The following is a 17079-nucleotide window of genomic DNA, read 5'->3' on the forward strand; positions in this document are numbered from 1 at the left end:
AAAACTTTTTCTTTGAAGTTTGGAATTAATATAATTTTACTTTTTTATTTAGTAAAATTTGTCATATATCACTGGTGGAACTGGGTCTCATAAGATTCAATTAAACTGTATGTTGATTTGACTGTGTAATGCAGTGAATAAATTATATATTTAAGTTTGCCATTCAGTATTGCATTTTTATTTAAATATTATCAGTAATTAATTCAAACACATCCAGCTAAACCAGTGAGTCTTTCTGAGGAAAGAATGTCAAAAAAACAAATTGACTTTGCTTTTTGTTTTTGTTTATGTAACTGGTATCTGTAGAGTTTTTTGTTTGTTTTTGTTTTAGCACTAGACCTTAAACTCCTTTAGCAGAGACAAATGGCCACTTTGAAAACCATGGCTTTACTTCAAAAATAAAAGGTATGAGGATTAATGACTGGATGACATCTCACTCATCTGCTCATAAGTGAAAGCCTGCAGGAAAGATTAAACTGCAATGCAATCCCACCAGATTCTTAAATCTGATACATGTGCTGAGGAAATAGCAGTTCTTAACCTTACTTTTTTTCCTGGTGTGGTAAGGAAAATGATTGACATTCCAGAAATCATTGAGGGGGAAGAGCTCTGCTCATCAACATCTTCTCTGTGCTCATACTGGGCCTCATGTATCAATGTTGCGCACTTGTGGCGTAATTTTACTGTGTAAACTTGAAATATACCAAAGTCGCCGTGACATGTATCAAGCAGTGCCCACCTGCCCATTTCTGGCGTACGCCTGACGTGATCTTGATAAATGCGGCGGGTGGAAACGATCGTAATTATAATTAACACGCCCATAAATATTCAGACTCCGCTTCAGACACACCCTCATTTTACGACATGGAAGCCAGGAAGACGGCAATGAAAAAGAACTTCACCAATCACGACGCGTGCCAATAGAGCGTCAAAAGCGGCCGTCGTATCAATTGTTTTGTAGTATATAATCAATAAAGTGTTACAGTGGTCCCTCATTAATCGCTGGAGTTAAGTTCTAAAAAATAGCCCGAAATACGCGAAACCGCGACGTTAGGCAGCGTTATTTTTTACAATTATTATAGACGTTTCAAAGCTGTAAAACCCCTCACTACACAGTTTATACACTTTCTCAATCAGGCATGAACATTTTCTCACTTTTCTCTCGTGTGTAAACACTCTCAAAGTTCAAACCTTAGTAGGAAAATAATACCAAACTGTTTCAGGCCCAAACATTTGTTTGAGAAATAAAAATATAAAGTTTTCCTATAAATAATTATGATGGCATTTAGAACTAACAAATTAATTTTAACGATCAACGAACGAGGTCGGACACATAAGAAATTATTAATAGTGACTGACCAGTATGTCACAGATCGCGCCTCTGCGTCCTGACGCCACGCCTTTTTCCACTCACACCTGGCTGCAGGTGTTTGTTTCCGAGTGACAAACACAGTTATGAGTAGTTGTTGGTGCTCTTTTCTCTTCTGGGCAACAAGATTCTTATAAACAGATAGACAGAACGCTGTAAAAAAAAAAAAAAAAAAGGCATGCAAAATTGGACTAAATACTCCGCGAGACTCCGAGGCCACGACAGGTGAACGGCGTTATAGCGAGGGACCACTGTATTCTCTTTTCACGTCAATAATTCTTGACATGTGGATATTTGCTCGCTCAATTAATAAGACACCCCTAATCTCTCAGATTTCTTTATTTTTTAAATGTATTTCTGTATTTATTTTATTGTGACAACCGAATGGAGACGACAAAACCTGATTGCAGCACGGGCGAATTAAGGGAATGACGAAACTACAGTTGTTATCAATTTCATAGTCTAAAACGATCACACCACATAAAGTTAAGCTCAGCACTGCTCTGGCTCCAGGCTCGAAGTCTGGAGAAAAGGGCGAGCAGCGCTGTCTTTGCAGTCAGCGCTGTAGCCATGGATCGTGCTCCATAACAATCCCGCAAAAGCGGGATTTGTATTGATTATTATGTAGTATAATCAGGAAAGTGTTATTTATGTAACATATGCATTGATTTATATAATGGCACTGTTTATCATGTTGATCATCTTCATTTTTATGTGGATTCCAGTGCTGGTTCATTTTGGTGTATATTTATGCCACGTCTCGACCTGGTGTATATTTTCAGCGTAGCGTACGCCAATGACCACATTGATAAATGCGAAGTAGCGCAGCCCTTTTGGCGTACACCCCATATACGCTCAAATATCGCCGTACGCAACTTTGATACATGAGGCCCACTGTGTCTCAGAGAAAAGCGCTGTTATAGTTCATTCAGCATTTTTCTCACTGTTTTGTGTTGGTTGGTCACATGAAATATCTCAGGATACAAAGAAAAACCATGTAGTCTGTCAGCTTTGAAAACTAAGATGAATGGAGTCAGTTTTTTTTAATCCCTAAAAGAGGTACACAACATAAATTGAAATGTATGAGCATGTATGATGATCTCAGTTATATCCTAATAAGATACAACTTTCATGGAATTGGATGGTATTTGGTATTACAAACATCAGTTTTGTTGTTGAGGTTGTGGTGCCATTTCAAGAAACAGTTCTTTCACTTCTGATCCCACTCATCCATCGTGAGTGCCAGCTGATATTTTAGGCAAGATAAGTTGGTAGAAGAGTACCATTTTGTTACCATTTAGTGAGAGGATTGTGTTTTTTTTCATTTCATGATGGAACTTGTACCAAATGCAGTTAAATTTAATTGAAGTCAAGGGAAATGGACAATTTTGACCCTAGTGTACTGAAAAACTATCGGCCGATATCAAATCTATCATTTTGCTCTAAAATTCTGGAAAAAGTGGTGTCACGGCAGCTCGTGGACTATTTTACTGAGAATAATCTCTGTGAGCCACTGCAGTCTGCTTTTAGGAAATATCATTCCACAGAGACGGCTCTCACTAAAGTGGTGAATGTTCTTCTGCTTACAATGGATTCAGACACCACTATGGTTCTTGTGCTGTCAGATCCAGTGCTGCATTTGAGACCGTGGATCATCATATTCTACTTGATAAGCTGGAAAATCATTTTGGGATTACTGGGAGTGCCCTTTCATGGTTGACGTCATAGTTGACCAGTCGTTCTCACTGTGTTCTGTACAGTAACACTACCTCTAACCTTAGTGACATGAAATTTGGGGTTCCACAGGGGTCCGTCTTAGGCCCCCTGCTTTTCTCCCTTTATATAGCACCCATGGGCACATATTGCGGCGCTTTGGGATTACCTTTCACTGCTATGCTGATGATACTCAGTTATACATACCGATAACGGCTGGTCATCTCATCCACATAAAATCCTTAGAAGATTGCCTTGTATCATTGAGAAGCTGGATGTCTAGAAACTTCCTACTTTTAAACTCTGATAAAACTGAAATGATGGTTCTTGGTGCAGTGAGACATCGGCATCAATTTGACCAGTTAGAGCTTAGCCTAGGCTCGCATGTCATACATCACACGGACAAAGTGAGGAACCTTGGGGTAATCTTTGATCCTACGTTGTCCTTTGGCCTCCACATTAGAAATATTACGAGGACTGCTTTCTCCCACTTGCAAAATATAGCGAAGATTTGTCCCATCCTGTCTATGGCTGATGCTGAGACTTTGATTCATGAAACTCCTGATGTTTTTACATCTGTCAGACAAGTGTGACTTTTGTTTGCATCAGCAAATCCAGTTTGTGGAGGAGAAGCAGGAGTTCAGCAGATTCCCCACTAAGGCAGGCCGGCGTTCCCTCTCCCGCTCCATTTCTCAGTCATCCACAGACAGCTATGGTTCTGGTAAGGAAAAAAGTAAATTTATGCAAAATTCTACATTAATTTGTGTTTGCTTTTAAATAAACTTGTCCTGTTTTGCTGTTTATGTTGGTTAAGCTTTAAGCCCCTTTCACACCGGGGCTGCTCCCAGTTGCTCCCTGTGGCGTCATGACGACGCAGGAATTTCTTCATCAGGTTCACGCAGCAGGGGGCAGCGAGGAGGTGAGAACGCAGCCTGCAGGTTCTCTGCACAGAGAAGTCAGAGTGCACAGTTTGGCTGCAGACAGACTGTGCACTCTGACTTCTCTTCTACTTGTCGTTGTGCTGAGCTGCAGGGCTGCGCTCTGAGTTCTGTTATAGTTTATCTTTCCTCCCTTGACCGCGAGATACGCGCGCACACGAACCGTCCTTAAGCAGATGTGGAGATGTCTGGAGTTCTACTTGATGTTGACATGTCCTGGACTTATGTCCTTTTTTAATTGTGATGAGAGAGTCTGGAGAGAAAGGAACTAACTGCCTGCAGACAATTTTTTTTCTTTTCTTTCCTCCTTTGACTGTGAGATGCGCGCGCACGCGAGTGAACGGTCAAGCATATGCGGAGATGTCTGGAGTTCTGCTTGATGTTGACATGTCCTGTCACAGGACTTATGTCCTTTTTTGTCCTTTTTTTTAACTGCAGTGTGAGAGTTTGAGCAGAGAACAAGGAACTAATGCCTGCAGCCAGACTTTTTTTTTCTTTTAATTGTTCACATGTGCATGCGTGAATGAACGTCCATGAGTGGACTAGAGATGTTCGGACTTTTTACTGGATATTTCAGTCTGCATTTCTTTTCTTTTTTTCCAGCGTGTAGTTCTTACTGCATTAAGTACACAGTATAAAAACAGTCCTGCGTGATTTATACTGCGGGAACAATGAAACACAGCAGGAATCATAAATTGGCTTTGAGTCACGCTGAGTAACGCCTCTTTGCCCCGAGTTACGCCTCTTTGCCCCGACTTGCGCTGGAACCACTTCCTTTCTGCATCGAGCACAGGATGCCAAAAAAATTAAACAGGTTTAATTTTTTGGCGCCCGACTTGCTTCCTCCTTTGCGCCCCTCGCGCTGTTGTGGCGCCGAGCTGCATCGTCACGGCACTGAGTTGCTTCCACGCCGCGTCGTCATAATGACGCATGGCGCAACTGGGAGCAATTGGGAGCACCCCCGGTGTGAAAGGGGCTTTAGAACCAGGGAAAGCACAGTGTAAAACCTGGAGAAACTACAGTTAAACACAAATAAAAGTAATTTATTTTTATGGAAATATGCTGTATTTTAGTTTATTTTACACTGCTGTGTTTCTAGTTCCATAGGAAAATATTGTTCTGGTAAATGATTACAAACACTAAGAAGCAATTTTGATTGAGGGGAATTTAAAAAAGTGCGATGAATTTGTGCTTTGCAGTTAATCTTGAGTTAACTATGGACAATTCATGCAATAATCGCAATTAAATATTTGAATCTTGACGTGCATGGCCAATTTTCAGTATTAACCACACGGGCAATAATTTACTTCACTGAAATATTTTGCACAGCATTATATTAAAGCAGAACACTGTGGCTCTCATGGAAACTTCAAAAGTTCCTTCCTGTTTAAATCCAGGTGACTGTGCAGTTAAATAATCCATTTGTTGGTGTCCATGATTTCCGCTTGTTAAAAAAAAAAAAAAAAAAAAAATCCATAATTTTCCAGTCAGCCTCTCACTGAAAACAGTGGAACATCCAGACTGTCGCTGTCAACACGTGAACTCAGTCTTCTATATGTTCCCTTCCAGAAGCGCTGCGTGTGCTCACTGTATCCCAGTCTCTCACACTCAAAACAGCAAATAAGTGTCCAGGCAGCAGGAAAGACTGCCGTCTGAACTCCCCTCAAAGTTTTGAACATGCACATAACTTTCTGATGAACTTTGCGCAGTGGTGGGCACAGCTAAACAAAAAGTTAGCTTCGATAACGGTTAATCCGCTAACTGAAAAGTTATCTTTTATAAAGCTAAACTGGTAAACCCCTAAAAAAAATTTGGCGGAAGTTACAGATAAAAGCTAAACCGATAACTTTCAGTATTGATTTCAGTACACTAGGAGGTACTGACACAACAATGAGCCAGTACTTCTGTGTCAGATTAGCTTTCTCTCAGCAAAAGAGACCTAGTGACTGAGGCAGAGTAGGAAAAATAAAGACAATTTCTCTTTACACCATAATGACTTGTCGGCATATCGTGCAAATCATCCACAGGCATACAGTTTTAACTTATGGTTAAAATTTTAACCAAACTAATTCCAGACAAGTTATTTAAATTAATGTCATGTCTGGGTTTTATAAAGTGAAAATATCAGCTATATGTTTTAGATTGAAAGTAATGCACTCATTTTGAAGGTTTTAGTGTTTGGACCACACATGCTGCAGTGCATTATGGGTAATGTTTCGTGACAGGACAGTTGCATTGAGATGCTCTGATGAGGCTGCACTTGAACTGTTTCACACGGACAGCAGCATTAAACTCTTTGTGTATTGTGCCTAAAACTCTTGTAAATATAGATGTGTTTATAGACGTCGTTCAGACAACTTCAGACTTCACAAATGTTTTTAACTGTTAAAGCCTGGTTCACCCGGCAAGATAATTAGGCCGATATCAGACCCGATCTTCCCCTTCCGACAATCTTAAGGATGCCCCGACACTCATGATCACACTAAAGATAATCTTATCAGATATTCCTGCTGTGTGTGGTGTGTTAAGAGCGCTCTGATCTGCTTGGAAGGACATCAGGGGTGCTCTGATTGCAAATCGGGGATATTCAACATGTTGGATTGTCTTGGCCCGATATCCCAGTGTGTGTGGTGTCCTCCAACCACAATGAGCACACAGCCATCTGAATGTGACATGCAGCCAATCAGAAAGCAAGGTGACGGACATACAGAGTGGAAAATAAAATCCAAACAGCTGTTATGGCTTACCAGATGTCCGGTGGTCACGTTGTCTCCACTCCTTTAAAGAACGCCTTTTCTTTTTCTTTTTGTATCGTTTTTTTTTTTTTTTTTCCTCTGTTGTAAGTATTCCACAAAGTATCTCCGTTTGTTTACTCTGAAGTCACGTTTAATCTTGAGAGATGTGGCAAGATTTCCTGTCTGAGCTGGGAAGGTTCGTGTGAGAAATCTGCTTGTGTGTGGTGGTGTTGTCGTCCTTACTTTGTGGCTGAACACCACACACTGTACGACCAACACTTAGATCTATGATTTTTTTTTTTTTTTATCTTCACGTGTGTGGTCTCTCAGGTTTTGGAAACCTACAGACAATTTTAATATCCTGCCGTGTGAACCAGGCTTAAGGTTTATTTGCTATGCCTGCAAAAATATGTTAGTGGTCTAAAAATGATCGGACCTAAATTTATCAGAAGCTAACTGGTCCGCTGATGGTTTTGAAAGTTATCTGAAAAGCTAATCCGATAATAAAAACATTAGCTTTGATAATTAGTGGACTGGTGGAAGTGTGCCCACCACTGACATCAGCTGACAAGGAACTCATTTTGTGGATCGAAAAAAGACTTGTCTGACAAAAATGAACACGAACTGATAGTACCAGCACAGCTCCTTATACTGGTATCTTTCCTTGAGCAGTCACCATATGATTGGGGCTATGAAGTTAGCCACCGTCAAGGAAAACGTCCTGCTTCTTGCAAAATAGTCTTCCACAATTAGAGTACAGGTCAAACTGATGACATCATCACAAGTCGGATATGGAAGAGACGAGAAAAACATTGTGAAAACTCATTTTTGCTTTTTGCCATGTATTGTTGATCATGGAATTAACTTCTGTTAGGTGGGCATTTAATAAACTTTAATTAAAAAAAATTATTTTGGGCTGGTGTTTAAGCAGTTTACTTCAAAAAAGGGATGGGTTTATGCACGACCCTGGGCCCTCAGATACGCAAATAGTGTGTGTGGTTGTGTACACGTATGTACGAGGTCTGTCCGTAAAGTACCGTACCTTTTTATTTTTTTCAAAAACTATATGGATTTCATTCATATGTTTTTACGTCAGACATGCTTGAACCCTCGTGCGCATGCGTGAGTTTTTCCACGCCTGTCGGTGACGTCATTCGCCTGTGAGCACGCCTTGTGGAAGGAGTGGTCCCGCCCCCTCGTCGGATTTTCATTGTCTGGAAATGGCGGAATGAAAAGGACTTTTTTTCCATCAGAATTTTTTCAGAAGCTGTTAGAGACTGGCACCTGGAAACCATTCGAAAAATTTATCTGGCTTTCAGTGAAAATTTTACGGGCTTCACAGAGAATAAGGACTTTAACTACAGGTTTAAGGACCCCTTTAAAGGACGGTCGGTGCGCCGCGCTGCGAGCTGCGACGACGCGGCACAAACCACTGGATCATTTCTAAGCTGATGGCTCTGTGGATACGAGACCATCGTGTGCTCTTTCTCTGGTTATCACAAGACCTGGACATCAGCCATTTTCCGGCAGATTTCACTTTTAACAAGAGATTTTGTCATGGAAAGCCGCGCGGAGGCTTCGCGCGTCACGACCGATTTGCTGATGAAGCGAGACAAAGGAACACCTCCGTTTCGGCGTGTTAGAGGACAAGTTGGGACATGTCCAGCTCTCCACAAGTTCTTTTATACTCACTCGACTGGTAAGCACTGAAAGCCGAGATAGACATGTCCCAACTTGTCCTCTAACACACCGAAACGGAGGTGTTCCTTTGTCTCGCTTCATCAGCGAATCGGTCGTGACGCGCGAAGCCTCCGCGCGGCTTTCCATGACAAAATCTCTTGTTAAAAGTGAAATCTGCCGGAAAATGGCTGATGTCCAGGTCTTGTGATAACCAGAGAAAGAGCACACGACGGTCTCGTATCCACAGAGCCATCAGCTTAGAAATGATCCAGTGGTTTGTGCCGCGTCGTCGCAGCTCGCAGCGCGGCGCACCGACCGTCCTTTAAAGGGGTCCTTAAACCTGTAGTTAAAGTCCTTATTCTCTGTGAAGCCCGTAAAATTTTCACTGAAAGTCAGATAAATTTTTCGAATGGTTTCCAGGTGCCAGTCTCTAACAGCTTCTGAAAAAATTCTGATGGAAAAAAAGTCCTTTTCATTCCGCCATTTCCAGACAATGAAAATCCGACGAGGGGGCGGGACCACTCCTTCCACAAGGCGTGCTCACAGGCGAATGACGTCACCGACAGGCGTGGAAAAACTCACGCATGCGCACGAGGGTTCAAGCATGTCTGACGTAAAAACATATGAATGAAATCCATATAGTTTTTGAAAAAAATAAAAAGGTACGATACTTTACGGACAGACCTCGTATGTATGGATATATGCACACACATATGTGTATATAATATATGTATGTATGTATTATGGCAGAGCGGTGGGAGTGGAGGGGGGCTGTATCATCTTGTGAGATTGCTCACAGATGTGTATGATTGTGTCACAATGACTGAGAGCAAAAGGATTAGTTACATATTTAAATATTTTGTCAGTTCACATTTCCACTGGCAACATAGAGCTGCATTTAGCTGAATGATTTTCCTGGTTTCAAGACATAAATGCACACGGGGAAAACTGGATTTGAGTGGGGTTTGCCATGGTTAGAAAACATGATGCATATTTCCTCATTAGTCATGCGCTGTCCTCACATTGTATGTCAAATACCTGTGCCACCTCCTGGGTAAGAGAATCTGCCAGGTGCACTGAGGTCCACATAAAAAAAGATTAAAAATCACACAGCACTGTCATTTTCTTTAGTAGTCTGACCCAAAACAGCTGTGCTGCATGTTACTGCATTAGGATCTGTCCTCTCTCCAACTGAGAACAATTCATACCCCGCGCCGTTGACCAATCAGAAGCCCAGTCTGAAGGATCGAACAGCCGCAGGATATAAACTCATGAGTATCATAAAAGTAAATAAGAAGTAGAGGTAAAAACGGTAAACAAATGTGCAGCTGGCGGGAAAGCTTAAAGTTTTGAACATGCACAAAACGTTTTGACAGTGGACATCAGCTGACAAGAAACTCCTTTGTGGATGGGAAAAGCATTTTGTAGGACAAAAAGGAACACAAACTGGTTTCCACAATTTGTATCAGTTCCTTATACGTTTCCTTGATTCGTCATGGTGTGACACGGGCTGTAGTGAAACTAGTCTTCAACAATATGGTGATTTAAACCTGTTCAGCAACTATTCAGTCTTGTTTTCTGCTGTGTCTCCTTTGCTTGTCTACAGCTGCATCCTTCACGGACAGCTCTGATGACGAGACCTCACCACGGGACAAAACACAAGTCAATGCAAAGGGCAGTACTGACTTTTGTGTGAAGAACATTAAACAAGCTGAATTCGGCAGACGTGAGATTGAGATAGCAGAACAAGGTGGGGTACAAAAAATAAGTGAATGTGGTGTAATTTCATTTAACTTATTCCCATCACTTGATGTGGCTGACGTTCGTGTAACAAGAAGTCTTGAGCTGGTTTGGCTGAGATCATGTAAAGACATAAAACTGAGCACACGTCCTTTAGACAAATCAACCATGCACAATATATCTTTGATAAAGGAATACTCGTATATAGTACACTCATACAATAATGTGTGTGTGTGTTTTTATTTTATATATATATATATATATATATATATATAACATTTTCTCTTTCATGGTACAGTAGTTATGCTGTGTAGAAAAACATTCAGTTATTCATCATCTGTTTTGGTTTATTTTATGATATGTATTTTTCCCAGATATGTCAGCGCTGATCTCGCTCAGGAAGAGAGCACAAAGTGAGAAACCATTGGCAGGTGCCAAGATTGTGGGTTGCACTCACATAAGTGCCCAGACTGCTGTAAGATCATCATTCTGACTTTGGGCTTCGACAGTCCTGCAAAGGTTGCCGTGTGATGGTGTCTCTTAATTATCGATCAATTTTAAGATTTTTTTTTTATATGTATGCATATATATATATATATATATATATATATATATAGATAGACAGACAGACCTTGTCAGCAACACTGTGTTTTTGTCTGCATAACACAAGAGCCAACTGGTCTCACTAACCAGTGTGAGAGTGATAATATTAAGTTGTGTGACATACAGAATACAGACCTGGCTTTGTATAAAGCGTTTTATTATTGGCATGTCATTGTTTAGCTGATTTGTTTTTTGTTTTTTTAATCATTTGGCAGAATTCCATATTCAGAGTAGTTACATTGTTATGAAACCTTTAAGAAGTAATAACACATTAAAACCAATGTAAAAGTAAAAAGGTACTTAATGTTGTACATTCCTACTTTTTGACACACCAAAATGGTGTTACATGAGTAGAATCTGTAATTTAAAATTTTGTGGACGCACTCATATTTTAAGATCTATTTTTACCGTCAAGACTGAGCGAAAGATAAGTTCATTAGTGTTTGAGTAATCATGTTAGCCAATGTGTTTGGTGAAATAGATTATCCTTGGTACAGGCGTTGAATGAGAAGCATTTTTATTTTCACCAGTTAGTAGTTTTGTTTTGGGTTTGTTTGATTATTACCATTATCCTGCTTCTGTGTTTTCAGGTGCTAATTGAGACACTGGTGGCTCTTGGGGCTCAGTGCCGCTGGACTGCATGTAACATATACTCTACGCAGAACGAAGTGGCTGCTGCCCTGTCAGAAGCAGGTCAGTAGAGTACAATACAATATTTATAGCACTATTTAGATGCAAACCAAGTCATAGTTCTAGACAAAGACATAAACAGGCATAAAACATCATGTAACAGTCAGGTCTGAGACCATGTCAGTCAGTCAGTCCGTCCCATGTTCTGGTAATAGGTGGAATGTCTTCCACAGCCAGGTGGTACATGGCATCCCATTGGCCTCTTCTAATTGCTGTGGTCCTCAGTATTGAGATACCTGTGTCGAGCACCAAGTGTGCCATGTGTGCTTCATGTTGTAGCTGCCCTGGCTTCATAGTGCAAGTAATTTGAGTCTCCTTAAGTAACTGTTCTTTTGACAAAAAGTCAGGCAAACAGTACCCAAGGATCTTCAGAAGAGAACTACTACCAAAGACATCTAGTCATTGCCTTTTGTCACTGTATGCAAAAGTTTGGCCACCCCTGATAATTTTCATGATTTTCCTTTATAAATCATTGGTTGTCTGGATCAGAAATTTCAGTTAAATATATCATATAGCAGACAAACACACTGATATCTGAGAAGTGAAATGAAGTTGCAATAATTATTTGCAATAATTATTTAAACAAAATTAGGCAGGTGCATAAATTTGGGCACCCTTGTCATTTTATTAATTTGAATACATTTAGCACTAATTATTGGAACACACAATTGGTTTGGTAAGCTCATTGACCTTTGACCTTCTTACACGGGTGAATCCAGTCATGAAAAAGGGTATTTAAAGTGGCCATTTGCAAAGCCTCTGAACAACTCTCAAATAACCTGAAAACAAAGATTTTTCAACATCATGGTTTAGGGGAAGGATACAAAAAGCTATCTCAGAGATTCCAGCTGTCAGTTTCCACTGCGAGGAAATGCAAGACCGTAGGCACAGTACTAGTTAAGACCTGAAGTGACAGGCCAAGAAAAATCTCAGATAAGCTGAAGTGAAGGATGGTGAGAACAGTCATAGTCAACCCACAGACAAGCTCAAAAGACCTACAACATGATCTTGCTGCAGATAGTGTCTCTGTGCATCGTTCAACTATACAGCGCGCTGTGCACAAGGAGATGCTGTAATGCAGAGGAAGCCTTTTCTGCATACATGCCACAAACAGAGTCGCTTGAGGTATGCTAAAGCACATTTGGACAAGCCAGCTTCATTTTGGAATAAGGTGCTGTGGACTGATGAAACTAAAATTGAGTTATTTGGACATAACAAGGGGTGGTATGCATGGCTGAAAAAGAACACGGCATTCCAAAAAAAACACCTGCTACCTACAGTAAAATTTGGAGGTGGTTCCATCATGCTGTGTGGCTGTGTGGCCAGTGCAGGTACTGGGAATCTTGTTAAAGTTGAGGGTCACATGGATTCCAGTCAATATCAGCAGATTCTTGAGAACAATGTTGAAGAATCAGTGACAAAGTTGAAGTTGCACCGGGGCTGGATCTTTCAACTAGACAGCGACCCTAAACACTGCTCAAAATCTACTAAGGCATTCATGCAGAGGAACAAGTATGATGTTCTGGAATGGCCATCTCAGTCCCCAGACCTGAATATTATTGAAAATCTGTGGTGTGTTTTTAAGCAGGCTATCCATGCTCTGAAACCAAAAAACCTGGAATGTTTTGTAAAGAAGTGGTCCAAAATACCTTCAACCAGAATCCAGACTCTCATTGGAAGCTATAGAAAGCGTTTAGAGGCTGTTATTTCTGCAAAAGGAGGATCTAGTAAATATGTATTTTATTTCTATTGGGGTGCCAAAATTTATGCACCTGCCTAATTTTGTTTCAAGAATTATTGCACATTTTCTGTAAATCCTATAAACGTCATTTCACTTTCCAAATATCACTGTTCGTCTGCTATATGATATATTTAATTGAAATTACTGATCCAAACAAATATATATATAATGTATGTATGTGTGTGTGTGTGTATATACGTATACGAGGTCTGTGATGAAAAAAGCGGTCCTTTTTATTTTTTTCAAAAAATAAATGGATTTGATTCATATGTTTTTACGTCAGACATGCTTGAACCCTCGTGCGCATGCGTGAGTTTTTTCACGCGTGTCGGTGACGTCATTCGCCTGTGGGCAGGCCTTGAGTGAGGAGTGCTCCACCCCGCCTGTTGGAATCTCTTTGTCTGAATAGCCGCTGCGGACGGCGCGCGTTGCTTTATCAACATTTTTTCTGGACCTGTGAGGTATATCCGCGTGGACACTATTCGAGAAATTAAGCTGGTTTTCGGTGAAAAGTTTAACGGCTGATGAGAGATTATGGGGTGTTTCTGTCGGTGTAAGGACTTCCCACGGAGCAGGACGTCGTGCAGTGCTTCCAGGCGCCGTTGTCGGCCTGTTTCGACCTGAAAACATCCTAATTTAAGGCTTAATTCACCCAGGACGTCATGAGAGAACAGAGAAGATTCAGAAGAGGCCGGCATGAGGACTTTATGCGGACATTCCACTGTTTAAGGACATTTTTTAATGAAAGGCGTGCGCGCAAATTTGCCGAGTCGTTTCCGTGATGACTCGGTAAATCTGTGTGCGCCGCGACAGGAAAAACACCTCCGTGTTGAAAACCATTTTTAAAATTCAGGCGGCTTTTGATGGCTTTCAACAAGTGAGCAACTGAGAAATTGTTTAACAGTTTGGGCATGTTCCAACTTGCCCGTTAAGGTTTCCAACGGAGGTGTTTTTCCTGTCGCGACCCCCCGCGGTCGGGTCCGGCCCGACATGCGACTCTGCCCACACGTTCTTTCATTACAAAATGTCCCTTAACAATGGAATGTCCGAATAAACTCCTCATGCCGACTTCTTCTGAAAGTTCTCTGTTCTCTGACGACTTCCTGGGTCAACAGAGCCTGAAATGTGGAAGTTTTCAACTTGAAACGGTGAGACGCTGCCGCCTTAGAGCGCAGATCGCCATCAGGCGCCGTGGGCCGTCCTTAAAGCGACACTACCAGACCAAAATCTCTCATCAGCCGTTAAAAGTTTTACCGAAAACCAGCTGAATTTATCGAATGGTGTCCACTCAGTTGTGCCTTACAGTTTTTGAAAAATTTTTTATCAAACAAAGCAGCAGTCTCTGAGCCATTCATAAACAATGAAAAAACTACGAGAGGGTGGGCGACTCCTCACTCAAAGACTGCCCACAGGCAAATGACGTAACCGACAGGCGTGAAAAAACTCTCGCATGCCCACGGGGGTTCAAGCATGTCTGATGTAATCACACGTGATTCAAATCCATATGGTTTTTGAAAAAAATAATAAGGTCCGTTACTTTTATCACAGACCTCGTATGTCCCCTCGGCTGCTCCCTTGTTTTGTACTTGGGGTCACCACAGCAAATCCAAGGTGGACCTGCATGTTGAATTGGCACAAAGTTTATGCCGGATGCCCTTCCTGATGCAACTCCACATTACATGGAGAAATGTGGTAGGGGATATATATATATATATATATATATATATATATATATATATATATATATATATATATATATATATATAGGGATGGGTATTGATGAGATTTTATCTATCGATGCCATTATCGATCCGATTCCTTATCGTTTCCCTTATCAATACCTCCTGTGAATTTTACAGGTTTTCTATGTATTTCATTGAGTCTTAAAGTAAATAAATATGAAATTGGTCACTGTATCCTTGATCTCTGGACATAAATAAAAATAAACCGGTGTTTTGCTTTGATGTTATTAATTCCAACTGGATTCTATCATTCTGACTTGACTCGGTAGAGAGCCGCGCAGCGTTTGGAGCTGTGCGAACAGAACGGAGGACGTTTCTCGTTTCTTTCTTGCAACAAGACAGGAGTACCAGTTAGTGACTTTAATCTGCACAAAAGTGACTCACGATTTCACATATTCAGGGATGAAAGTGGTGAAAAACAAAAAGCTGAAACCCAAAATTACCCCCCAACACCACCCACACGAAAATATTTGAATTCTAGAAGCTCTGAAATGCAATCTGGGACTATTCCAGACAATAAACTGCAGTGAGTGCAGCATTCATTTAGGTGAGAAAAAAACCCCAACTTTCCTTATTCAAATTCATTCCAGTAGTATTCTGCTCTTACTAGGATGCAGCAGTGTTCTAGCTTGGCAGATAGTTCTGGAGGAAATCGCTGAAGAAATTAACACACTGAAAATATGGTTTGACCGAAACAAACTGTCATTAAACTTAAATAAGACAGGGATGAAATGGAGGTGTAAGAGTCATGAGGTGTTCACAGGAAACACTTATTTATTTCTGTATGTATGTATTTATTTATGTATGTTCATTGTTAGTTGGTTTTATATTTTCTGTTGTGTTTCTGTTCAGGTTCTTTTTGTCTCTTTCTCTAATATTGTATGTAATAACTAATCATTAGATTATTAATATAGAAACAAAAATAAATTTAAAAAATATTACAATTTGTAATACATTTGACTCCTTTACGACAACGGTTATTATACAGAAAACAAAAGCACCCGAACGTGATGACAGCTGACAGCTGATGACAGCTTCACCATGTTTATTTCTGGCCATAAGAAAAATATACAGGCCAATACAGAATGTCTGAAGTGTCCATGACATGCAATAAACTGGACTGATGTGGATGACTTTCTCAGTCTTTGTTAAAACTCTACCAGCAGTATTTTAAAAGCAGTAGTAGTCTATTGGTGTATTTTGCGAGATTTGCAAGTTTTTTAAAATGTTGCTTGAGCATGAATTCTGTAGTTGTGGTGATGCTAACTTCATACATTTTTTTAATCCACTTCATAGCCACTCTGATATTGCATGTGTATTTGTTGCATTTAACATAAAACCACAAAATGTTTCCTGATTAACAAGGCATACTTTTGCCTTTAGACAGTTAACTACAGAGATAATGTAGTTATGTAGACATTAGATTTGACCTTTAGTGAAGGACTAACTGCACTTGAGACCCCACCCCCCCAAAAGGTTGCCATGTGATGGTTTAGGCATGCACTATATTTCTCAGTTGGTCTTTTGTGATTTGACAAGCTGAGGGTGTTACACAGATTTAGAAGTCAATGGAAATGGTTGTGTGGTGTGTCGTTTTTCTACTGTTCAGTAAATTAATATCGTCCGTTGTTTCAATCGTCTGCTGTTTTAAAGGCAATCTAAAATGGTTTCTTTGCATCTTTAATATGTTGCAGTCCTTATTTTAAAAATATATAGATAAAAAATATTATTTGCTTTATTGATTACTGAGTGGTGGTCCCAATTTGTAAACCAAAAGAATACCAGTTTAAGGAGATAAAAGTTGTTTGATTTTATATTCACACTATCAGTAGGGATGGGTATTGATTTTATTGAGATCGATGCCGTTATCGATCTGATTTCTTATCGATTCCCTTATCAATACCTCCTGTGACTTTTCTGTGTATTAAAAGTAGGCTTTACAGGTTTTCTATGTCAACAACATTTTATTGAGTCTTAAAGTAAATAAATATGAAATTGGTCACTGGATGCTTGATCTCTGGCCAAAGTAAAATCTGCGCATGGTGGATCCTAGATCTCTGGACATAAATAGAAATAAACAAATTATGTAGTTTTTGTCAAAAGCATTTCCTTTCAGACATTGACACAA

General features: G+C 40.2%; 1 protein-coding gene across 1 annotated transcript in view; it reads left to right on the plus strand.

The window, feature by feature from the left end:
- LOC117506906 (S-adenosylhomocysteine hydrolase-like protein 1) overlaps positions 1 to 17079 on the plus strand; it is a 58526-nt gene that overhangs the window by 2041 nt on the left and 39406 nt on the right. Inside the window, exons 2-5 of the mRNA XM_034166583.1 lie at positions 3692 to 3803; positions 10042 to 10185; positions 10550 to 10650; positions 11369 to 11471. Of these exons, the coding sequence (XP_034022474.1) occupies positions 3692 to 3803; positions 10042 to 10185; positions 10550 to 10650; positions 11369 to 11471 (460 nt within the window). The remainder of the gene's footprint in view (positions 1 to 3691; positions 3804 to 10041; positions 10186 to 10549; positions 10651 to 11368; positions 11472 to 17079) is intronic.

Source organism: Thalassophryne amazonica, chromosome 3 (assembly GCF_902500255.1).
Source record: "Thalassophryne amazonica chromosome 3, fThaAma1.1, whole genome shotgun sequence".
NCBI classification, from domain to species: domain Eukaryota; kingdom Metazoa; phylum Chordata; class Actinopteri; order Batrachoidiformes; family Batrachoididae; genus Thalassophryne; species Thalassophryne amazonica.